Genomic DNA, 26,069 nt, shown 5'->3' on the forward strand with positions numbered 1-26,069 from the left:
GTTGTAACATTATGTCTTTACTGTCAAAAAATCTGTACTTTTTTTAAAAATAGTTGGTAAGTAAACTGTATATAATTGTTTTTTTTCCTCCGTGTCAAAAGAAGGAGCAAAAGATAGCAAGTTGATCCAACCACTGTTAGATCTGGAGGCCTGTCATGAAATGGAGTAATAACAGAAGGAGGAGTGTAGCGAGTTTTTCTTCAGCCAGAGCCTTTGGAGTGTTTTTATTGTAGTGTTGGCATGGCACTTCAGAATATGAATTATGGGAACGTCTGGCTGCCGGTTTCAGATAGCGCAGCACAAGACTCGCACCACTGAAACTGTCACTGCACTGCTCTTGGAAAGCCATTGCGCACACCATGCAATTTAATGCTAAATCTTTGTGCGTTTTTATGTGCTGCTTACCAGAAAAAATCTGCAGGGTCATTATGAAGAGTCACATTAATTTTAAGAGATTTAAGGTGTTTATATGATAACTTATGGATGTGTTTCTGAACTGGAAAAGAGCAATGTAAAGAAAAGTACTTTATATACAAGTACAGTGTGATTCTTTCACAATATACAAAGACAGAAACTAAAACAGTAGAGTAGACAACAGCAGTTTTTATATAAGAATGTTTATATTTTTAAATGGCAGCAGTTGATGTTTAAGAAATTAAGAGACATGCTCCAAGATTCATTAGTTAACCAAGAATTTCGGAATTAAACGTTCGGGGTACAGTTTTTCCTACATTATGCTAGGGTAGTCTGGCACTGGCAGTCAAAGAGTCACGAAGTTCATTAGAGAATTTTTATGTGAATGTCTAAGATGGTGTGAAAAGCATCTGTCTCCGTGAATTTGTTTGATTGAACATACAGTATCTGTGTCCAAGTGAATCAGTTACAGTGTTTTAGTGCATGGGAGAATGTGAGTTATGCTTGTGAAACGATCCACAGCCTCATAAAATCAAAGCCCTGCTACTGTTGGCAGATTGGCTCAAGCTCATTGTCTAGCCTGGTGAGGCAGATGTGGGAAACACGGCTGGGAATGAGGACTATCTGTCCTTCACACCCAACACAGAACAAAGAGAAGCTAACATATCATCCCTATGTAATATGATGCATCTCAAACCACAATCAAATTGAACCTGGTAAATTGGTTATAGATCAACAGCAGCAGGATTCACTTTGGCGAAACTACAGATATATATGTAATGGAGGATGGTCAGAATTGTTTGCTATAAAGACCATTGTCATGTGAAAAAAAACAATAATTATAAGCTCAGATATATGCATCCAAGTACATTGCGTTCTTAATTTTTTTGGAATATTGGAAATAGAATTATTGACAACTTGAATATTGTTATCCATTTTCTAAGCCTTTAACCTTAAGAAAAATCAAGCCAAATTTAACATAAAAATGAGTTAGGAATTAGTTTTGATGGTAAATTTACACTCAAAATGTATGCATTGTTTTTAGATTTAAAACATTCATTATGTTGCAATTCCTTTTCTGGCCAACATTTCTTTGCTTCCATTTGGGGCTTAGCGAATGTTCATTTGAACCGTATGAAAAGGTATTAGATCAGGATATGTTAATGAAAACAAGAAAAACTTTGGCTTATTCTTTAAGAGTAGTGATATGTGTCTCAGAAAATCATTTGGAGTTGAACTGGACTCAAAGAACAAACACTTCTAACTGTATTTCTTTGTTTCTGCATGTGAAGTGAATGTGTGTTATTTAGTTCTTCCCCTCTGTCCTTCTCAGACGTCAGATACCGTCAGCCTGAGTGAACAGACAGAAAGGCTGATGGAAGTGTCAAAGACAGTGAAACAGAAGCTGCCCGCAGGATCTCAGGCTCTCATCCAGTGGGCAGAGGAAAATGGGTTCAATCCCGTCACTTCCTACACCAACACCCCTGTTGCCAACCACTTCAAACTGCGCATCAGAGAACAAGGCAAGAGCAGTAACTGAAGATATGAAAGTACATTACGCTAAATTAGTAAATAAGTCTTAATTATAAATAAACCTAATGAACTGAATGCAATAAACACACTAAACATCCTCAAAACAAGATAGATTCAGAAGTGAACTTTTGTAGATTTGATTTACATTACATTAAAATTCTAGTGTTAAAACAACTGCTTAATAAAAAAAAAAAATTCTTATAGATGATAGGACTCTTTTTTTTTTTAAACAATTGTTAATATGTTGGTTTTTATATGGTGGTATTTTGTACTAGAAAACAAGATAAAAATACTCAAGTCACTGAAGAAAAAAAAATCATCATTGCTAAAAATAACTATACATATCACAAGCTAATGTGAGTTGGTTATTACTGTGTTGGCTTTGTGTGTGATTTCCTTGCATTTGTGTTAACAAGAAGAAGCTGTCAATCAGATTGGTGTTTCAATCTCAACTACTGTCACTTCCAGATCTAGGGATCATGGATGAGGGAATGATCCCACCAGAGCTGTCCATTCTCCTCAATACCAGCCCACTTTCTAAGCCCAACGCCCGGGACTCCCTTGCACAGAACAGGTTCCCTTTTCCCTTCCTGCCATCCATGGACCAGGGCCTGTCATTCCCACCTCTGACACGGGGTCTGGAGGAGCACAGTCATGAGGCCGGGGGTCCCGAGGAGCAGCAGGGGGCTTCGAATGTAGGATTCAGTGTGCAGTGTGAGAAGAACAAAATGGTGGTCAGCATTGACAAGGAAACTCTACAGGTAACAGGAAGCATGACCTACTCACAAATATTGAGATGTGAGAATGAGTATTGCGGAGTAACTAACTAACAGTAGTGGGACTACTACTTGCATTTTTCATTAGCTCAAAACTATTTTTTTTATTTTTTTTGGTAACAATCCCAAGATCAGATCAGCTTAATGCATTCATGCTAAATTAAAGTATTAATATATATATATTTTTAATCTAGAAAACAAAAACAAACCTCTGAGCCTAAAATTTTGAAGGGGTGTGTTTAAACACTTTTGATGCATTTCAGTTCTTTTGTTCTTTTATTAGTAGAGTACTACTGTACTTGTTTAAAAATTGTAGCTTAAGTGTTATTAAACTACTTTAGATAGTTTCAAAGTAAAAAAGTGCAGAAATGGTGCGTGAGATACACCTTGTTTTTCTCTGAAGCTGATGCAGTGTGAATATTCCCAGAATGTGTGGGCCACATGCAATGATGTCAGAAACCAAAGAGTGGTGTAATAGACCACTTCAGAGGAAGAGAAAACCCTCATTCTACAATCAAAATGCTGTTTTGGCAGTTAAGCCAGCTTAAGTCTTGTTTGTCACTGTCAGAAACTGAAACACGCAACGGGTTTCAAATTTACAAAGACATACCTTGAGGATTGATAAAATATATTGTTTGATATGTTGTCAAAGGTTGCGATTTTCCCTTTGATCCCATGTTTTTCTAATGTCCTCACAGGCCAATGGGTTTGGAAAACCCAACATCACTCTTCAGGACTCCCAATGCAAAGCAACCTCCAACAACACTCACTATATACTGGAGACGCCCCTGTCTGGCTGCCAAACCACCAAATTTCCCTCTCACCCCAGCCCAGTGGTCTTTTATATCAATTCAGTGAGTACTAAAGCAAATATACAATCAATAGTATCTGACTGTAAAATCTAGTTCTTGTTTGCATTGCTTCGTCTGATGCATGCAGGTATTCAGGGTCAATGTCCCCTCCAACATGCTGTATATGTTTTCTCTGTTTATTGGTCCTGCAAGTGTATTTTCACCCAAAAGGGATGATTCACTTCCACTGATCTTCTGTGATAATTCCTAACAAACACATTTAGCCTTGAACCCATTAAAAAAAACTGGGCGACCTCCCAAATATGTATCCTTTACTGTGAACTCTAAACCTCAAGGGCAATTAAAACGATGCGACCCGTATGGTCGGAGCACAGTACTGGCTCACAGAGAAAGATCCAGAAAGCATCAAAAGAGGTTGTTGTTGCAATGACAATCCTATGACAAACGGGCAAATCTTGTGTGAATCAGTGTCACTCCATTAGACATTGTTCACAGGAATCTTTCACCTCTGAAACCACAAACTCTTCTGAGGTCACATAGGGAGGTGATTCTCATAATATAATGTGAATGGATTGCCATATTTTTTTTTCCGATGAGAACTGTGATGTTGTTTTTTTTTTTTTTTTTTTTTTTTTGGTTCATCTGCCTTGGGAGTCGCATTGCTGAGATTGTGCATTCCCATGTATTAAATCCAGCTTTCTCATCTGTTTCGGGAGACCTTTGGCAAGGATGCATTTCGATTATCATTGACTGTATCTGTGCTAAGCAACAGAGTGAAACAATGTCATTTCGAAGGAGAGTTTTATAGAGGAAATTGTTGGGTTTATGTTGACTTCTTATTGAGAAATCATGAACTGTGTGTCTGTGATTGACAGATTGTTATTAGCCAATCAGAACAGAAGGATGGAAGCGGCTTGCCCTCTGAATATGAAGATATGGAGACAGGAGATGTTATAAAACCAGGAGATCCGGATGTGACAGAAAGAATTTCACCTGAAAACGGACATCGTGCGAATATCTTGGTATGATGTTTACATGTCATCTAGTATTCATAAATGGTACTACAAGATTAGTTCACCCAAATATTTGTTTTTCTCCTACTGCATTTATGTGATGAAAAAATAAGTCAAATTGACTAAATTTAGTCATATTTTCCATGCAAATTACTATTTTCCAACTCTTTTTCTCTGTCCTTAGTTTAACTGCACATACCGTAAAAACCAGGACACCCCAGTTGACAGTGATTTCGGATCTGATGATTTCACTGTAGATTCTGTAGACAATGTGACCTTCAACATGGAACTGTATAACAATCCATTTCTTTACCCAAGCACTCAGTCCTTCCTCACAGTCACTGAGAACCGGCCCATCTATGTGGAGGTAAGCATATATATATATATTCATATACCACAATGTGGATGAATGCTTGATTTTGATAATTTAAGATCACATTCCTTGTTTGTTGACTCATCACAATCACATACTTTCTAAACACGGATGAGTTTTAGAGAGGAAAACCACAATTTGGCCGTTGGTTTTTGAAAAAAAGTCTCTTATGCTCATCAAAGCCACATATTTGATGCATTTAAAACAACCATAATATTGTGATATTACTTAATAAACCTGCTGATTTGGTGCTCTTATTATTATATAAAGCTGAAAACAGTTGTTCTGCGTAATATTTTTGTGGAAACTTATTAAGAATTCTTTAATGAATTAAGCAGAAATTAACAGAACAGCAGAAACTAACATTTGCTGTCACTTTTGATTAGTTTAATGCATCCTTGTTATATAAAAGTATTCATTTCTTTCTAAACCCAAACATTTGAACAGAAGTGTATACTGTATTTGGAAACCGTGGGGCATTACATTGTGTCATACATATATTCTGTATATGCGTTATGATGGAAAAGATTCCTTTGGGGTTCAATAAAACCATTTCCAGTTCTGTAACCACATTAGGAATCCAATTTAATAATTGAATGAGAAGCCATATACACAAATATAGTCACTGCCAAAAGCTCTTGAAATACAAGATCTGCTTTTACCCTTCAACCATAATGTGTGGTTCTCATTGTGTATGGTTTCATGTTGTTAATACCATAAGCGCCTGGTGTCTGTGTGTCTGATCAGACATTGTCTTGAATTTGTGAGCATGTGTAAAGACCTCTCTGTGTCTATCACTGTGAAAGAAGTCAGGAGTCTGCTGTGTGTGTACATTTTGTCTGGTCCGGGCTCAGGTCATTTTGTCATTAATCAGTGGGGTTTCAAGAGGGGAAGACAGACAATATTTGATCTCAGAGTGGAATGCTCAGGTCTCCACTTTGTGTTTATAACCCTCTCTCTTTCAGGGTTATAGTCTTTCATTATATATGTCCACTGGTGTTCCAGCTCATGCCAAATGAAAATAACAGATCAGTGCTGATCGTTGCTTTTGATGTGTTGATTTATACCAAATCAATCAGACAGTAAATCACAAAGCTTTTAAACAATTTGCAATAAGGTTTTTAATTACTAATTTGTTAAACATTGTTTTTAGTTAGTTTATACCTAAAACCATTTTTTTTTTTTTATTAATAGCTAAGTTTCTATCTTCCTATTTTTATGCACATTTTGGAATATTGCATTAAAAAAAAAAGCTGAATGGAAACACCAAAGAATGCACATAAATTCTAAAAATGTGCATAAAAAACGTATGCGGCCTTCGAAAGCAAGAGAACAAGACTGCGTTTTTTGCATTTTGTCTGCGCACTCTGAGGCTCAAGTCATATGATACTGCAGCCTCCTAGTGCAGCAGATTACCTTTTTCTTAGTGACATTTGGCACCAGTTTATTAGAAAGGGATGATTTCTTCATCTCACTAAATGAAAACAGTGCTTTATTTGCAAAAGTTGTATGTGATATTCCAATCATTTTGATGGGATATTGTAATCCATAGAGGATTATATGTTTATGAAATACGTTAGTGACTGAAATTAGATTTTATTCCCATTTTAAATGTGCATCTGATTACAGATAGACTGTGGGATAACACAAGATTTATATTTTAAAAAGAACCAGTTCTAAGGAAGAATAATTTGCTTTTGGGGTTTAAATAATTTCTTTATATGAAATTCAATAGGTATGGCAATTAGAGATTAGAATATACAGAAACTGAAATCTACATGCTAATACACACAATACACAGTCATGCAGTGCTGATGTTTTTAACATGAACAATTTGAGAACAAAGTAGAAATAATAATAATTTGCATGGATTGATGTGATTTGAGCTAGGCTAGAATATGGGATTACAAAGATGGCAACAAAGAGGCAAAATTTACAGACTGTTTAAAAAAAGAAAGGGTGGCATATACATTTTCCTATATTCAACATGAACTTAAGTCAAGCTCTCAAACCACAAAAAGACAAATGTGTAACTGAAAAAGCATTTATGCATATAACTCATGCATCAGCGTTTGTGTTGTGTTGCACGATTTTGAGTAGAAAATTACTTAAATGCACACAAACACACAAATCTACTTCAGAAATGTAGCAAATGGTGTTTTTTGTGTGTGTGACAGTCTGTTGTCACTGAAAATGAATGTTATGTATGGATCTTACACAATAATGTTTGAGGATCATTGTCTGCCTACCTGAAATGATTCGGCCATTCTCCAGAGTATGACACCTCCTTGGCACAGCTCTGTTGAGGAAATGGAATGCAATGTTTTTTTGTGGCAGCTTTTATCTGTCACCTGTCAGATGGCCAAACTTTTACCACTGAATGATCCTTGAAGATTAATCGAGGCACAGAAATCTCACGTCAGAATTTGTGATTCTTGGAACCGTAATCGCTCTGACAGTGTTTCTTTAGACAGTCTGCCGTGTTAAAACAAATCGACAACCTCTGAAAAATGATTTGCTGATTTGAATCGATGCCTGAGAGAGTTGGTGGAAAAAACTCACTCAGAGCGATCAAAAAAGGTGGACTGAGCGTGTCAGCCAGAGGACTAGACATAATATACAGCAACTAACCATCACTCTGCTGATCCATCTCTTACTATATGATTCACTTCGGATGGTATTTATGACAAATTGTCAAAAAAGTTGTATTAATCAAGATAAAGAAAGCAGTATTTCTTTTTCTCTTTGTCTTGCTGTCTCTCTCTTTTATTTTTTTGCAGCATGAACATATTTTGTCTCACAGAAAAATGACTTTTTCTTTATTAACAGAGACATGTGACCTTTCTCCGCAGATTTCAGCCACAAAAACTGATCCTAACCTTGAGTTCATGATCCAGTCCTGCTTCATATCTCCAGACTCCAGTCCTCTTACACCGTCGGACTATGTTGTCATAGAGAACATATGTCCTAAGGACGACTCTGTGCGCTATTACCCTCAGCGAGCCGAGTTCCCCATCCCTCATGCTCAGATGGACAGAAAACGCTTCAGTTTCACCTTCAGATCAAAGTTTGATGTATCATTGAACTTCCTGCACTGTGAGATGTCCCTCTGCACCAGAAGAAATGACAAGGAGGTGAACCTGCCAAAGGTAGAAACCATCATCTAACATAAAGCATGTGGTCTAGAGTTATGAAACAAATTATTCTTTTGAACCGATTATTTCAAATAGTCTAAAATAGTTTGCAGCTTGACCAGCACAGATTTACAAGGTACTTTGCTGTCATAATACATGCATTTCTTCCTCATTTCTTTAGTATCTGTGTGTTATTTATATATATCTTACCAAAGTTCCACTTCCTAAAACTATGTTCCAATAAAAATCAATTTTAACTGATTAATTTAAACTGTAGGTGTATTGTTTTTTTTTTTTAATTGAATGGATTAGAGGTAATAATGTAGTAAACAATGTTGGTAACACTTTTAGTATAGGGACCAATTCTCCCTGTTAACCAGTTAATTATTAGAATGCCTAATATTATTAATATATTGGTTGTTTATTAGTACTTATAAAGCACATATTGTGCATGACCATATTCTATATCCCTTATCCTACCCAATACTTACACTTAACAACTACCTCACTACATATTAATAAGCAGCAAATTAGGAGTTTATTGAGGCAAAAGTCATAGTTAGCGGTTTGTTAATAGCAAGAATTGGACCTTAAAATAAAGTGACCTCATTGTTCAGTTTCTTGCACAAACTGATCATTTTGCTTCATAACACCCCGATATATCATTAGGGTATTACGTTTTTGTAACTTGACATACTTTTTTGACTCTCAAAGTTGCAGTTGCCGCTGACTTGCATTTTATGATCAAGGATCACAGTTTCAACTAAAAATCTTCTAAATGTTCTATTGAAGAAAAAACACCTATATTTTTGGTGGCCTGAGGATGAGTAAATTAAAAGCAAATTTTAATTTATTTTTAGGTGATCCCTTTGATCACTGAAAACAATTGTGTCCTTTATCGCCAGTCCATTTCTGCTCATTTTATGATGAAACTCACAGCAGGACAGGTATCATGTATTGCATGATTTTTTTGCTTTTAGAAATATGGGTTTTGATCGGCTAATATTGCATTACAGAAATACTTTGGAAAGATAACAGAAAGCTAGCACAAATAATGGCACAATTTATTACATTTGCAGTAGGGCTGTGCAAAAAATCGATGCACTTTTTCATGCACATCTCATCAATAAAGACGCTCCTGTAATTAGAAGTATATCTCCAGCACGTGCGTTCAGATCAGGGTTGCCAGGTTTTCACAACAAATCCTGCCCAGTTGCTTCTCAAAACTATTCCAAAACTAGCCCAATCGCGCTTCCAGAAGGTTCCCCGATAAAAATAGCTTCCCGGGGTTAAAATATAAGTTTTTTAAGCAGGTTTGCCTTGGTAAAATTTGCATTTTAGGGGCTAAATATCACGTTATTTGTATTGGGGTCGCTTTGACCCGCGGACATGAAAAACAACCACCACAGACTTGGCAACTCTGGTTGGCATTTACTACACCGAGCCGTAATTCACTGACAGTCTACACAAAATCGATGTTAAAATCGCAGGCGATTCTTTGTCAATTTTGAAAACGATTTTGTGTTAGTTGTCGGTAGACTGCGGCTGTGTAGTAACTGCCGCTCCACCTGAACCAGTGTTGCCAAGTCTGCGATTGTTTTTCATGTCCGCGGTTTGAAGCAACCCCTATATCAATAACGTGACATTTAGCCCCTACAATGCGAATTTTACCAGGGCAACCCTTCCAAAAAAGCAAGTTTTAATCGGGGAACCTCCCAGAAATGCGATTGGGCTAGTTTTAGACTAGTTTTAAGAATCAACTGGGCAGGATTTGTTGTGAAAACCTGGCAACCCTGATCTGAATGCACGTGCTGGAGAAATACTTCTAATTACAGGAGCATCTTTACTGATGAGATGCGCATGAAAATCGCATTGATTTTTTTGCACAGCCTTAATTTGCAGATCCCTGCCATGTAAAGCTTTCCATATGGGTCAATCTTGAACTTCCATTTCAGCTATGATGCTGTCTTAATAAGAAGCTTCCTAATTTAGGCAGTAAGGCAGTTCACCAGGTTTTGTTACATAGACTTTTTGTTACCTCCTTTATCTTTGCTATCATCATATATGCATTTCTCTTTTTTTTCATAATATCTTTGTATTATTTATACATATCTTTATAGATGACCCTGTGATAACACAGTTCCAATTTATAAAACTGTTCCAATACAAATCAGTTTTAACTGATTAACATAAACTGCAGGGGTATTGGCTTTCACACAATCTGATTGAAAATCAATCAACTGCATTATCAGAATCATCAACCGAATCCAAATTAGCTGCACTGTGTATGTTTGTTTAATTTTAGGCTGCTTGGGGTTATCAGATCTTATGAAGTCAGAGCACAGGAACGCAGATAACTTATTGACCCTAGGACATATTTTCAGAGTAGTTGCTTTGTTATATTAACAACATGAACACAATCTTTAATTCATTTAAACAGTCTGTTTGACTTTGCTGTCCATCCTAAGAGTTGCTTTTCCATTCATTGCCTTGGCACGCGTCACTTTACGCCAGCTGCTAGCATCAGTCCACTCTCTGTGAGTGCAGGATGCGTAAATCTTAGTTTACTTCAGTTACCATCCACAGAGGGAAAACAAATCTCCAACTTTCACTGTCCTTTTTTCAAAATTTCCTTCCTCCCTTACTTTGGGCCATAATCATTTTAATTTCCTGCATTTTCAGACGCTCTAATCATCATATTGCACATTAAGGTTGTTTATGTCTCACCTAACGTGATCGTGAAAGGGACTCATTGTTTAGTTAGATGTTTAGTAGATGTTTACTGTTCAGTCATAATCTGGACGAGGATAAGAGACGTGGCACATCAAACCATATAAACTGTGTATGAAATTATATGTGCTTTCTCTGCAAAGAGCGTGTGCTTGGTTTGGCTCTGGCATAATGGCTGCAACACAGAGAATGGCTTTAATGGCTTATTATATACACCAATCCATGCTTATGAAGAACAAAGTTACAATTTTCTACATCACAGGGCTTAAAAATAAGGATTGTCTGATGGGGTCACTGTGAGAGTGTTTCAGGCCAGTTGATTCGTAGGCCAGTATTGCATTGTTGTGTACAGTTAATAAATCAGTATGGTATGATAGAAAAAAAGGTCCAACCCTTAAGAAATATAGAAGATACAAAGGTGTACCGCTTAAAAGGGTTTCCCTCCAATGACATCTTTTGTACCTTTTTCTAATACATTTTATTGTATAAAAATACACTTCAAAATATGTTGTTAAAAATAAAATATCTTTGGTAAAGCTTCTAAAAATGTTGGCAGTTCTCGACCAGACCTACAGAAAGTGTGTGTGTATGTGTGTGTATATATATATATATATATATATATATATATATATATATATATATATATATATATATATATATATATATATATATATATATATATATATATATATATATATAGACACACACAAACACACATGTAACTGTGTTTTTTTTTTTTTTTTTTTTTTTTTTTTTTGCCAAACTGCAGCAGATTCCTAAATCTGGCCTCTGCTCATAATAAAGGACATGCAGCCTGTTTATTATAGTGAGCTCTTTTATCTCTTGAGTGGGGTTCATGATGTTCTCTGAGAATTGTGGAGCCCATATGCCAAAGATTACACCTGGATCTTGTTCTAACGTTTCTGCTTCTCTCTTTGTAGTGTATGCTACCAGATGAAGCCTGCACTTCCCTTAGTGTGGAAAACATCCTCCTCATGATGATGCGCACGATGAAGACCATCACCAAGCCAATTGTGGTCGTCTCTGACAACGCGCCTGTCACTGTTAATGTACCTGTGGAACCACCTGGTCCACCACTTCCAGGTAAATACTGCATAAAAAATATATGTATTCTAATAAAAAAATCCACAAAAATCAATATTAAAATCAGAATATATGTTTCAAAAGCATTCACATGAGATGAACACTCCAGTCATTTCAGTGTTGTAGAAGAACATAGTATATATGAAGGATCATGGGAGAATGTGTGTCTGAAGTTGTATAATTGTCAGTCACACAGATCACAGGCCTTGTCTTGCTTTGTGGCGCATTACTCCCATCTGGAGTCTTTTAATACGTGGCAGTGTTGAGTATGTGTGTATTTGCATGTGTGTGTGTGTGTATTGTACATTCAATGTGGTTTGGTTTGAGAGTATACAGAATGTGGTTCATTAGAGATGTGGGACAAGGGACTCATAGATACATCAGAGGAGAGGGAAAAGACCAGCTTTCCAATTCTGGATAGCATTTGTTTTCACTTAAACATTCTTTAAGGCCTCAATTTCCCATACAGAGAGAGAGGAATAGGGGAGGATAAGATGTTCCTATACATGAGGAATAGAGGAGGATAAGAAGAAAAAAAACATTACCGTGATGAAGAAAAGAGCTCTTATGCACTGCATACCTGCAGTATCCTTTAAGGCAGAGTGAATTTGTCATAGATAGATTGTGTAGCGTACTAGATGTCCGCAGGGTGGTGCCTAAATGTTTCACAAAGAAACTCAATTTGACCATGACTGATTTGTTCTCTTCCCTGCATCCTCTTAGCATTATTGTACCTATTGTGGTTATAGTGATTCAACTTTACTGACTTGCAGCCTTAATGAAAATCATTCCAGTTTAATAACACAATGTTGCTGTGCTGCTTGTAGCAAATGGAGCATGTGTCTATTAGTCACACCTGGTTAGGGAAATTATTGCCACTCCTGTAGGATGCAAGCTGGGATTTTATTGGCTCAAGTCAAGACGTATGTAGGTTTAGTTGTATCCGAGTGGAAAAAATCAAAAATCAGTTCAGTAGAAAGTAGATGACACATACCTGCGAAATGGGGAGCGAATCCAGATTGTATGTGAATTCAGTATGAATCCAATGTGGGCTCATTCTTCATAAACAGGCTTGTGTATGTTACCAACGTCAGGCTTATTTTCTCCGGTATGGATTAGTTAAACACAGATATGGCATAAAAGTAATGAAAACAGGCTTTGGGTCTCATTTTGAACACAAAGACGACTCTTGTACAGACATGGCAGGAAAGCAAACTCTCAAAAAGACTCAAAGCGCCGCTCTGGACTGGATCCCAAAGTATTTGGCTTAATCTACAAATCAAAGAGGGCAGTTTGTGGGAGTGCCATGCATTGTGAAAAACACAGCAGAACAAAACGTTGCCATCCGAAAAGATTTATGAGCAGAAAACTATAATTTCCTACCCTTAGGGTTAGATGGTTAAATTGGATGGTTGTAAATGTCTTAATTTTAATTTGATGTGCTGCTAATCAAGTTTAGGTCAGTTTTAAAGTGATTGTGGACATGACCGACTTTTCTAGGAGACACATGACAAATCCAAAATCAACATATCAACATATTTGATATCCTCCAGCTGGACAAGTTGAGTCAGTCAGGCTTTGGCCATCACACACTACACAGTTGTCAGTGAAATCTGTCAAATCTGACAGCTCAAAATCTGCAGACTGGTTCTGACTTTTGGGACTAGCACTGACTCCTACAAAAAGCAACTTAGGGGAAAAAAACATCAAGTTGTGTAGAGTTTTCCAAAACTTATGAAAAAAGAATGTTTATCAACAAAATTGAAGTGTTAAACCAAACCAGTCAGGTCTGAGATAAAACGGCACTGAAAAACTTGATTTGGGACAAAAATTGGTTTATATCTTTGTGCACCTTTATTATAAGGCAATAACTCCTCATTCTGTGAAGCGTTGTGAATGACATATTCAGGAATTATTTTTTGGACTGTCTGTGTTATTGGATTCCAACTTCCATGGTAACTTGTGGCTTCTATGAAATTATATACTGTACCACTACCTAACAACTGACTTCATAGATTTATGTTTTTGCTAAAACAGTATTTTTCTATGAATAAAATGATTTTTACTTCAAGATCTTCTGTGCTGTATACTGCTGAATCAATCAAACACATCATCTTGTTGAAGTTTGTCCCATCTTTGTCCAAAAAATACACAGAAGCTTATTGTTCTTGCGCTCAAGTTTACTTCCTTTCTAAAACCCAGCTAGCCCTAAAGAGGGCGAAGTAAAGAACAGCACAAATTCATTCTGACACTGGGGATGAGATCTTGGGCGGTGGTGACTACATAGAAATGTTGTCCAGCTCATTAGGGCTAGTTCATTTACTTCCCTCTGAGATACTTCACAGGGATTGTGGGTGGAGAAGCTCAGCCAAACTTATGGCAATGGCAGAGTAAACCACATCCCTGGCTCTGAACTTTGAGCTGACATAGCTTCTCCCAGCAATCATCTAAACATACAAGCTTTTGTTCTCTGTTCTGTTTTGCTTCCTCTTGTAAGCCATAAATACTGTACATGCTGGGATTCTACTTTTATTATTGATTTTATGCCCTGCTTAAAGGGATAGTTCACCCAAAATGTAAAATTCTGTTATCATTTGCATTCCTAACCGGTATGAATTTGAAACACAAAAGACAGTATTAGGAAAATCAGTGGAATCCACTTTTCAGTGTATTAAAGGCATTTTTCATGCTTTATAAAATTTAGGGAAGGTAAAATTTTAGAACAATAAAAAACGATCTTCCTAAAACATTTTAATTCCCCCTCTTTACCCAGGCCTCAAAAACACATATGTGACCCTGGACCAAGTCGCTGGAGTATATGTTTAGCAGTAGCCAAAAAATCGTTGTATGTATACATTTTATAAAAAATTATATTATGCCAAAAATCATTAGGATATTAAGTAAAGACCATGTTCCCATGAAGAAACTTAATTTTTGATTAGTAATATGCATTGCTAAGAATTCATCTGGACAACTTTAAGGGCGATTTTCTCAATATTTTGATTTTTTTTGCAACCTCAGATTCCAGATTTTCAAATAGTTGTATCTCAGCCAAATATTGTCCGACCCTAACAAACCATACATCAACGGAACGCTTATTTATTCAGCTTTCAGATGTTATATAAACCTAAATTTTCGAAACATTTACACTTAGGACTGGTTTTGTGGTCCAGGGTCACATATATAGACAGTTATGTTAATGGCAGGCTTTATGTTTTTAAGTTGCCCTCCACAGATGAGATATAAGGGACGGTTCTGATGGGGATTCAGGGTAAAGGGTAAAGCATGAGGTGGGAGCTGTTACATAGCGCTCCAGCGATAGTCTGTCATCAATCTGTCAAAGGAGATAAAAATTTGAAGGTACTCTTTCTGAGAATAGCCTCCATTGTGCTTGGGATTTTGGCACTGGACCAGACAGGCTATGAAGCTGGCGGCCACACAGGGTCTATTGTGCTGTGTGATGATCAGTGATCATTAGAGCTAATTAGAGCTCTGAAAGTCATTCAGTTTGTGGCGCGAGTCCAAGGAGATGCTTGGCTTGCTCACGGATGCCAATGCGAAGCCCATACAAAGCATATGCTATTACTTTATACAGCACATGGCCACCAAACACTTACACCACACAGCATTTAAACATCATGAACCATATCATGCACGCTATCCTGAGATAAAAAACAGACACTAGAAGTCAAATGTTTTGTAAAAAATAAAATAACCATATGTTCACCAAGCTGTAAAAAGAAACCTGTACTGAAACCTCGACCGCAGAGTGAGAAATGTTAACCACTACATGCTTAACAGACATTATTTAATACGTTTATTAACGTTTTTCTTTCAGGCATTATATATTTCCTGGACACCCCAACTGTGGTGGGCATCGCTTTTGCTGCCTTTGTGATTGGAGCCCTTCTGACTGGAGCTCTATGGTTCATCTACTCACATACAGGTGAGAAAATACTGCAAATTCACTTCACAGCCTTGACCTTCATTCCCATTCCCTGCATCCCACTAATAAGTACTAAGAGTTATGCATGGTCATTTATCATATTGTCAAAATAAGAAAGGAAACATGCTCCTTTTTGATAATCGGAAGGGCTTGCCAGTTCTCTTAGCAGCAGCGATATGTTAACAATAACATATTGACTCCAAGCTTGTAAATATATCCCGTTCGTCAGCAGAAGCGCATCTGTCTTTTCCGTTCTTTCAGGCATTGGGGGGGACTGCTGGATGGTCGGCAGTATTTTGGGTACAATAGCCCGAAGGGGACTGGAATTCCCCCTCTCTGCTGTTAGGGTGTCTCCAGGCCTCACAGGAAAATACATATACAATCCTCCCACTGAATGCCAAGATCACCCACCCCTCCTCCCTGCATTGCCCTGTCGTCGCCAGGCCTTCGACCTCTGTTGACCGTCCAGAGGAAGCGCATGCACTTTCTTAGCTCCCATTTCCATCCTTTTGCATTCCAGCTAGTCCGGTCACTGCTTTCTGTCCTCAGAGCCGTTGACTTGCTACCGTTTCATGGCACATGATTGAAAGGAGTCACTGTTCCAGAATCTGTAGTTGTGTAGGCCGATGAGTATCAGTATGTTGACTGAGGATCAAAGCCATTCTGGATTTCATCTTTTTGGGGTTTTTAGAACATGTATATCTTGGATATATCCGTGTCTTGACATAAAAGGAGTCATGTTTAGCTTTTATTAGCTTTCATTTTTATTCCAGGTTTTTTTTTTTTTTTTTTTAAACATAAATCAGTGTAATTTATATTAATATTGCCTGTGGTAGTCAGTTGGGATGACATTATCCAGCTGTGTTTCTGCTCACTGTTGTTAAAAGTGACTGAAGAGCTCATATCAAGTAGCCCCAGAGAATGAGTTTATTATTGTGTGCCTGTTTATACTGGCATCTCAGATCAGGGTGACACTTCTGAATTTGACTAACCTTTAAGTTCATTTAAGGTAAAAACCTTGATTTTTATTATCAGAAACAGTTTTAAAATGTGGAAATGAAAAAAATAAAAATAAAACTGTAGTTGTGGCGTAAGCTTTAATGATTCCAGCCATGTGTTTTTCATCATGGCATTGATTACTTAATACAAGCCAAAAGCCTATTAAACTATGGTATTGTAAAGTATTCAATCATACTAAAATAGCCCTATATGGAATCATTTTTGATACTGACGTTAACCCCAAGTGCTTTTCGTGTTTGGAAAAGCCTAAATTATTGACTCGTGTCAGATGAAAAAAAATGCTAAAAGATGAAAAATTTGAAAGCACGGAGGTGCAAGAAAATGGCAAAAAATGAAAGGCAAAATCCTCCTCCTCTCTGACAGTTAGACCCGCAGAATTATCATCTGTTTTTCCTTTTTACTTTGGCTTTCTCAAAGAAAAATAATAGTCCATGTTATGCGATGTAGTGCAGTACAGGGGTTACAGACTTTTTTTTTGCCAAGAACCCCTAATTGAGATATGATGAATATGAAAAAATGAAATATGGGCTTTTGTATTTTCATTGTACTTAAGCCAAAATGTGATTCAAATATTATATGGAAATAATTTACTCAAATTTTGTTAATTAATAGCATATTTCTTCTAACCATTGAAGTAATTCTGAATGTATTTAAAAATTCATTTCACATTTATTTTTTATTTTTTATAGAAGAAACCTTGGTTCCTTCTTGCTGCTTCTGGGGTTCAACCAGACTTCAGTTTGCAAACCCCTAGTGTAGCATAGTACAGTGCTTTTCTAGTAAGATCTATATTGTATTATGCTATTTATTAATATTTTGAAATAGCTTTTATTTTCATATTTTCAATTGTCTTTTTTATTTTGTTATGTGGTTTTGTCATTGTTAATAGTTATTGATGTTTCAGTTTTAGCTTTAGTACTTTTTTTTTTAGAACTGATTTTATTTTATTTAAAAGTTTAAATTTGTCTATTAATTTAATATTAATTACACTTAAAAGAAACAACACTGGTATAGTATAGTAAAACATTAAATTCACACTTAATGCATGTCCTTCACTCTTTTACACTAAAAGTCTATTGTGGAATGAATATAAGATTAAGAGTAAAGAGTAAAACATACATTAGATGTGCTTCTATTTTAGGGCAAGCAGTGTGTGGAATGTTGCAGGAGTCTGTTAGAAAACAGCTCCTTGTAATCCTGTCACCATCCCTGTCGTAGATCACACTGATAGGTTAAGGACGTTGCCCCTGTGCACACAGAGTAGGAGTTACACAATGAAATGACACGGTCGAGTGGAAGAGGTCAACAAGCTGCCATCAAACTCTTTCTCACACATACGCCAAAATGCATCTCTGTTTGGGATAGTGTTTCATATAATTATACAACCAACATATGTTGTCAGTCTGCGCGCTGTCACTGTGTATGTTTGCGAGATGATTGGTCATAAAAGAGAGGTGGACTGAGGCAGATAAGCCTCTGAGTTTAGTACACAGCGCTGGATGAGGAAATAGGCTGTTTTTAGCTGGAGCTCTTGGCAGCACATCTCTGGCACATATTAGCAGCAGAGGGGCCTTAAACAGGGAAGCAGACGCACGTCCAGTTGAGCTGAGAAGAGAAACACACATGCATATAAACACACTTCCAATTTACAATAGTGGGCTGGTGGAATTCATCTACAGACGTTTTTACAGAGATTTAAGATGAATGTAGTGTAGGAGAGCGGAGTGCTTATTAATATCGGTGTTTTAGTCGAATGACAAGTATGTGAAGCAAACCTGGAATTTGATTAAAACTGTTCAACCCTCTGTCAGGCGCAAGCTCTCTACAAGATGAATTGCATGCATTCTTCCTTGCCGCTCTGCTTCAGAGTTGAGGCCTCTGATAGAGGAATGTTTATATCCATCTAGAACAATAATCAGTGAAGACAAAGAGAGAGGAATGAGACAGACGTTAAGTCTTGTTCCAAAACGGAGTATACAACCCTCCCTAGATGCCTTTTTTGGCCAAATTCAAATACAGCAAAGCACGTTTCCTTTAGGGAAAGCAATTCAAGTCCAGTGGTAATTTAAACTAAAGATGACGGGAGAACTGTTGACGGTGTTTTGTTTGATATGTGAAAAGAAAGATATGTGACCATGTGGAAATGAGCCAGTGCTGTATTTATACTTTTATAAGTGTAAATGAAAGTTAATGTAAGTTTGTTAGTATTAAACTACTATATAGATTATAATAATAAAACTGCATACACTCTCAGAAAAAATGTGCAAAAATAGCTTGTCACTGTGGCAGTACCATCAAAGGACACCTTTGTACCTTCTTTACCCCAAGAGGGTTTATAATAGCACCATAAGAGTACATATTACTACCTTAAGGGTTGTGTGACTACTCTGAGGTACTAATATGTGCCCTTTAGTGGTAAAGAAGGTATAAATGTATCTTCTTTGAGGATACCGCCCCAGTGACTAGCTGTTGTATCCATAAAGGCAGTTTTGTGTGTGTGTGTGTGTGTTAAGGCATTGGGATGAATGTTTGTTGTTCCTTGTAATGTCAGGTGGTGCAATACATTTAAATAAATACTAAAAATATAACTAAAAACAATAATATCAGTGTTAAATTATTTAAAATATAAATATTATAAATAAAATATTTAAAATATGAGAGTTTTGGGTTCCCCAAAGCATCCTTCAGTGAGCAGCTCTTAAAAAAGAAAATTCTCAGGCTCCGTTTACACTAGAGCGTTTTCGTTTTAAAACGCATAACTTTTGATACGGTTACGCCTATTGTTTACACTACTCTGGCATTTTCGACCCTCGAAAATAGAGACTTTTGAAAATGCTGCAGACCCAGTTTTAGTTTGAAAACTCTGGGGTTGTGTTTTAGTGTTAACGGACCAAAACGTAGACTTTTGAAAATGATGGTTTGGGTTCCCACATTCGCTCTGCGTATCCTTGATGACCGTGTAAACAATAACATCATGCACATTGTTGTAGCCATAGATATATAGGTAGATTCCCCATCCGATCGCTCCAAGCACATAGACACATCCGCAATCTAAATAATAGGGAATCTACCTATTCATATCTGTGGCTGTACCTGCATGAATGGTCATGTGACATGCATTTTAGGTTGTGTAGTGTAAACGGAGTTCATTTCTGAAACACAGCAGAAACACCAGAAAGAACCTTTATTTTTTAACAGTAAAGATGGTCATTTGGTGATACTGTTCATATCAAACATTGTCATCTGTCACAAACTTTCCAGTCTGCTGCTACTGAAGCTATTCTGAAGTGCACAAAATGAATATACTCCCAAGTGCACCAACAAAACCACTTAATGCAAAAAAACTGAACAAGCACACGCACAAAACAATCATAAATGCTGTCTACGTCTGAAAGGGTTACTATGCTTTCAGGGCTTAACAGTTTCTGTCTTTCTGAGATATCTGAATCAAAGAAAGTCCCATTTACTGCGAGTCATTGTTTTCTTCATGAATCTGAACACTGTCTTTTTCTACGTGTCTCTGTAAGCCTCTTTTAAACATCTTCTTTATCCATCTCCCTCTTCAGGTGGCACAGCAACAAAGCAGCAGGTGCCAAAGTCCCAGCCGGTGTCTGAGAACAGCAGCGCGGCTCACAGCATCGGCAGCACACAGAGCACACCGTGTTCAAGCAGCAGTAATGCATAGAGCAGCTGGGCTGATGATGCTTCCATCGGCACTGTATGGAAGAGTCTGTGTTTCGTAGCATAACCCGAGGCCTTATTATTTTCATTATTTGGAGCTGTTTAGGCTGAATATCCAAACAGCTGAAAAAAGAGGTGAGGGAAATAACTAAATAATCAAGATCCAAGAGTTTTGCCTTATATGGTTAAGATCAGTGTGAAAATAACAAAGGCTGTTTACACCAGTCATTATTGCATGAAGTCAGTCTTGACGGACCGTTATTACTCTGCGAGGTTACGCAGAGGCTCAGTCTTCACCAAAACAAAGATCAATGCTTTGCCTAATCAAGCATGCATATTTGAGACATCTCTAATAAATAGGCCAGTATCACTATAAACTATTCATTATCTAATTTCTTGAATACCCAAATGCCAATCATTTAATTCTATGTAATTCTGACTGGTCTTCAGGATCCAGACGCTATGAGTGAATGGTGTAAAAGCCTTTGTCAGAGGAATTTTCAATGTATATTGTAAAATAATGTATATTCTGTGAATATTGTATGAAATGCATAGATTTAAAGTGGAAATAACTCCATGAAAAGCTGTAACTAAAGCCAGATATTTATCAGAAGATTATAAACCATTTAAAATATAATTTTAAAATTATAGATTAAATCATAAAGGCAAATATGAATTAATTTACAGATATACATGCACAAGCGCTTTCCCAGAATCAGCCTTTTAAAAGATAGTCGCAAGATGATAAGAAGTAGTAGTATAGTGGTATAATAGTTTTTTCCACCCAAATTCTGATGTATAGATAATTGCAGATGATAAGAATAATAATAAGCATTGTATGACTAAAAATGGACTTATAGATTTTATATGCTGGGCATTGTTATTCAACATTAGTATAAAAAGTAATGATTAACAAACAGCAGACTGTAATGTTTTGATATATCTAAATGAGCGTTTGTTGAGAAGGAGTTGATGTGCATAGACACAAAAGATGTACATAATCTAATGCCAAAGAATGGACAATTACTTTCCTGTCTTTTAATGTTACAGCAGTCACAGTGGTGTGTATGTTTAGGTACTAACCTACCACTAAAGTGAACACAAAATCAACATTTCTCAAAAAATAAAATAAATAAATAAAAACATTATTTCTGAAGTAAGTTCAGTTTGGGATTTTGTGTAGAACATGCATACAGATACACTTGTAAAGTGCAAGAAATGTATGAATGCAAAGCCAGAGTAATCCCACCGTCAAAACTTTACATGAATGTCATAACATTATAAGTGCCTTACCTTTGAGTTTATACATTATGAGATAAAATGAGACAAGAAGGGAAGTGGTGTTTGCTTAGCTCTAGGCACAGTATATAGCCACTGATGTAAAAATGGCTGCATCTAGTCGTTTGTTTTTACTATCTAATGTTGCTTTTTTGTTTGTGTGTTGCTTGCTACAGACTGTACTTATAGAATGTACTTTATTTTAAGCCTTAATTCCATTGTAAACTTGTATAAATGTCTCCTGTAAGAGGAAAGAGATGAAACATTTATTTGTGTATAAAGTTATATTTTTCTAGAGATATATATATAGAGCCACCCTATAATTCTATCTGCATACTGTGAATTTTTGTGGGCATATTTCTATATAATGTCAACGTGTTTTCTCTAAATCTAAACATAGTCCATAATGCTGAAGTGATCTGCATTCACGGATATTTTCCTGACCTAATAATACAAAATAAGATGTCTTATTATAGATATATATTTTTACAACTATCTTTTATATGAGAACACTATAATATTTGGAATATAAAATAGATTTTGATGATGCAAATGTTTTTATCTCTCTTTTAAGCTCTTCGCCATTTAAAGATCTGTTGGGTGTGTGTTTGGTCACACTGTAAGCTCTATATATCCATGTTTGTTTAAATGGATGAGTATATATGCCTAGTCCTTGTCTTGTGTCTTTTGGGAATGTTTAAAACAATGCTGTCATGTCTAACAGAGTTTGAATCTCTGCTAGGTGTTATCAAGGGTCATTTAATGGCTGTAGAGTTAACAAAGGCCTTATTGGTTTTATTTATCAAAAGGTTTTTGTTTTTTTCCATTCCAGTAAACACTCTGTATCATGATAAACTCTTTATTTTAAAATTGAAGTTCAAACCACTGTGTTTGACTCCGTGGCGTGAAATAGATTGTGCTGTCTTTCTGTTTGTTATCTACCTCATTTGTGTGTAAATGGTTTCATTGTCTTGTCGTCAAGAATATTTTACTGTACATATTGTGTAGAGCTTGATGTTACGTAAAATATATTGCATCAAAAGTTTTCTTTCACAGATTTGACAGTTCACTCGGCGTCAGTCATCAGACTTTCCGACAAAAGGGGAAAATCTGAAAGTTGTAAATGTGAACCTTTCAGAATTAGACCTCAGATTATCCAGACCGTCTTGCTCTGAAACTATATACTATTTGTGACCATTTTTTTTGTTTAGTTCCTCCGATGGTATGTGAAACTACAGTCTAGTGTTTGTAAATACAATATGCTGTAAATATGCATGCTTTATGTATGCTCTGTATATACCAAATAAATTCTTGTAATCTTTCGGGAGTGTGTTCTTGTGCTCATTTAAAAGTATAAACCAAGCCACACATTGTGTCCACTAATGGAGAGTGTCAACCAGGACATTACTTAAAATAGTTCTATAAAAAAAAATATATATATATATATATATATATATATATATATATATTCATTTATTTATTTTTTTACCAGTTTTTTTTCTTCTGTTTCCAGTGCTCTATAAAGCACTGTTATCCTCTGCTCGGACTGTTTAGTCACCATGCTGTTCGACAATGAGTTCATTGCTTGATGTACACCATGTGGAGATCTGGCACCCAAACCACATGAGCATAATGTGCATATAGCATATATATTTACACCGACATATACAATATTTACTGACTTTAACCTAGACATGGCCTTTGCCAAAATTTGACTGGACAGCATCAGAGTTAATAAAAAAATAAATGTATAAAGTAATAATAATATATATTGTAACAACAATATTTTACAGGTCTAAGAGAATCGTGAAGTGGTGACATCATTTTCAAACTGGCCAACACTGTCCAGCATGGGGCAATGAACATATGACATCACCTTCTCAGGAAGAGCCCAGACTGTCAGCCTGCATGATCGACTGACTGTGTCATTTATGGGACGTTTCCATAAAATAGTTTTCCAGAATAATATTACTTGTAATGTCATTCGTCAAATTGGTTATCGACTTTATTTTTTTCCAGTTTGAGATCATGATGACCACATCACAATAGGTTGCAGAAAAAAATAGACTTGATTCACTTAACATGGAACAGGCTTTGAGACGTAATCAACAATGACTCAATGTAGGTCGTAGAGTTTATATTGGGTTTAGGTGATGTGAAGAGAAGGGTTGAGGCTGAGGATGAGGCCCATTGTTGATACTCACCGTTTAACCACTTAAAATAGTCAAGTGGAATATATAAAGTGGAATATAAATAATACACTATATAAAGACATAAAACTGGGGGCTCGTCCGGGATGTTTTAGTCCCTGAAGCAAGGGCCTAAAATACTACATGCTTTATATTGAACACCTAACTATGTTATTGGCCCTTGTCTAAACTCTACACTCCAAACTGCTTATAACATTTTTATGTCAGACATACAAATAGTAGGAACATAACATTTTACATAGCCTACATGAAATTACATTAACTGATTTTTCAGGCAAACGGTAAGTTTTGATGACCTTTAAGTAGGCACAAGTATTTTCTGAGATTGCTGTCTAATAAAGACATGAATATAATATGACACCTGCACCTGAGATTCTGTTTCATTGGCAAACCTTTTCCACAGGGTGAAATCTCCACATTTGTGGGGTCGGGTCTCAGTATAGTCCCACCCCAACAGCTGGCCAATTAGCCACATGAGGGATTAAATATACACTATTAAATATGGCTGCCAGTATCAATAAAAAGCATTTAACTTTGCTGAGTCGCCAACTCTATTTTGATGACAGCACTGGGGTTGCTGTATATTTAGCTAAAGAGGGTGGGAGGGCTCAGTATTTATGGCTGGAAACACTGGAGAGTCTCCAGCGCTGAAATCCATAGCCATAAAATTATACCACATATAATGAAACTGCTCTGTCATGATTGCATGCCAACAAAAACCACCACTCAAATACACACATCCACCCATACTGTAATAGTGCATGTGTGTATTCTTAAGTAATGCATAAGTCTATGAATGTATGTTTACATATGCATACATATAACATATGATTTTATTCAGATTGGCACCCACACATTTGTGTTTGCCAATGTACAGAAACTCTGTATTGGTCTTCTTAAAAAAATATATATTTTACAGTAACATTAATTGTGTTAACATAGTTAATTCTTTAGGTATCAGGGACTGATCATGAATAATACTTTAGAGCATTTGTTAATCTGGGTTAATATTTTCTACTTACTGTAGATAATATATTATTGAGGCCTAGAATTTCTTATTGTATAGTTGTGTTTCTTTGTTCTACAGAACATAAAATAAGATATTTTGAAGACCGTTTTAACTGTTGTTGTCCATATAATGAAAGTCAGTGGGATCCAAAACCTAATATAAATAAATCACAATCGCTCTGTGAAATTAATTCACAATCACTTTGAACAGATTAAAGCTGATGTGATTCAAGTGACTTGTGAATTCAGGAAACTTTCATAATATGCAGTTGAAATATTATTCAAAATATCGTCTCCTGTGCCACAGAGGAAAGTCAACCCAGTTTGAACTTCTTTTTTTTTTTTTTTTTGTAAAGTTACCAGAAAAACTAAACAACAGGGTCATATGAGTGCTAAATAAATAAATAAATAAATAAATGACGGGAAAAAAACCCCACAAAAGAATGAAACAAGACTTTCTTTATTCTTTTTTTGTGTAATTGCTCTTATCTGTGAAAGCTGTGTATAAATCGTGTTATCATTCAAAACACAGTCAACCCCAGACTTTGCAACCACACTCGCGAAATAATGCAATGGCACCCGTGGGCCACACACCAACATCAACAACCGTATCGGCATGGAGACGAAACTGTGCCCCAAATTGCAGCCTCAGCCCCAAATGAGAACCAAATGCTTCAAGCCCCACGAATGAAATATCTGGAGGGAGATGAAAATGACTTAATATTTCTATGCACACATAATGGAAAAATTAGATACAGATGACTTTTATCTGAGAGTTGCAGTATTAGTGGAGGTTGAGATGGGAGGAGTGTGAGGATCATTTTGTCCTCATTACATGTAAACTAGAACGACTGCACTATGCCTAAAATCCCTGCTGGTGATGAATTGAGTTTAACCCTAGTGGGTTTCTGTCATGTCCGTTTGGCTCTTTACCAGTGAAACCGCACTTGTGGCTGACTTTAATAGAGTGAATCACTCCCTGAGAGAGAGAGAGAAGGATTATTATCCATCCGCTGCTCTTTTTTGTTTTGCTTTTC

At 36.4% G+C, this 26,069-nt stretch overlaps 1 protein-coding gene across 2 annotated transcripts in view; it reads left to right on the top strand.

Moving 5' to 3' along the window:
• LOC113098461 (transforming growth factor beta receptor type 3-like) overlaps positions 1–23,136 on the top strand; it is a 109,161-nt gene extending 86,025 nt beyond the window's left edge. For both annotated transcript variants that reach the window (XM_026263573.1, XM_026263565.1), the window contains 9 exons: positions 1,748–1,937; positions 2,416–2,708; positions 3,422–3,577; positions 4,411–4,557; positions 4,733–4,915; positions 7,774–8,070; positions 11,727–11,889; positions 15,728–15,835; positions 20,422–23,136. In XM_026263573.1, the coding sequence (XP_026119358.1) occupies positions 1,748–1,937; positions 2,416–2,708; positions 3,422–3,577; positions 4,411–4,557; positions 4,733–4,915; positions 7,774–8,070; positions 11,727–11,889; positions 15,728–15,835; positions 20,422–20,540 (1,656 nt within the window). In that variant the 3' untranslated portion in view covers positions 20,541–23,136. The remainder of the gene's footprint in view (positions 1–1,747; positions 1,938–2,415; positions 2,709–3,421; positions 3,578–4,410; positions 4,558–4,732; positions 4,916–7,773; positions 8,071–11,726; positions 11,890–15,727; positions 15,836–20,421) is intronic.
• The last annotated feature ends 2,933 nt before the right edge of the window (positions 23,137–26,069 follow it).

This window comes from Carassius auratus, chromosome 6 (genome assembly GCF_003368295.1).
Source record: "Carassius auratus strain Wakin chromosome 6, ASM336829v1, whole genome shotgun sequence".
NCBI lineage: Eukaryota > Metazoa > Chordata > Actinopteri > Cypriniformes > Cyprinidae > Carassius > Carassius auratus.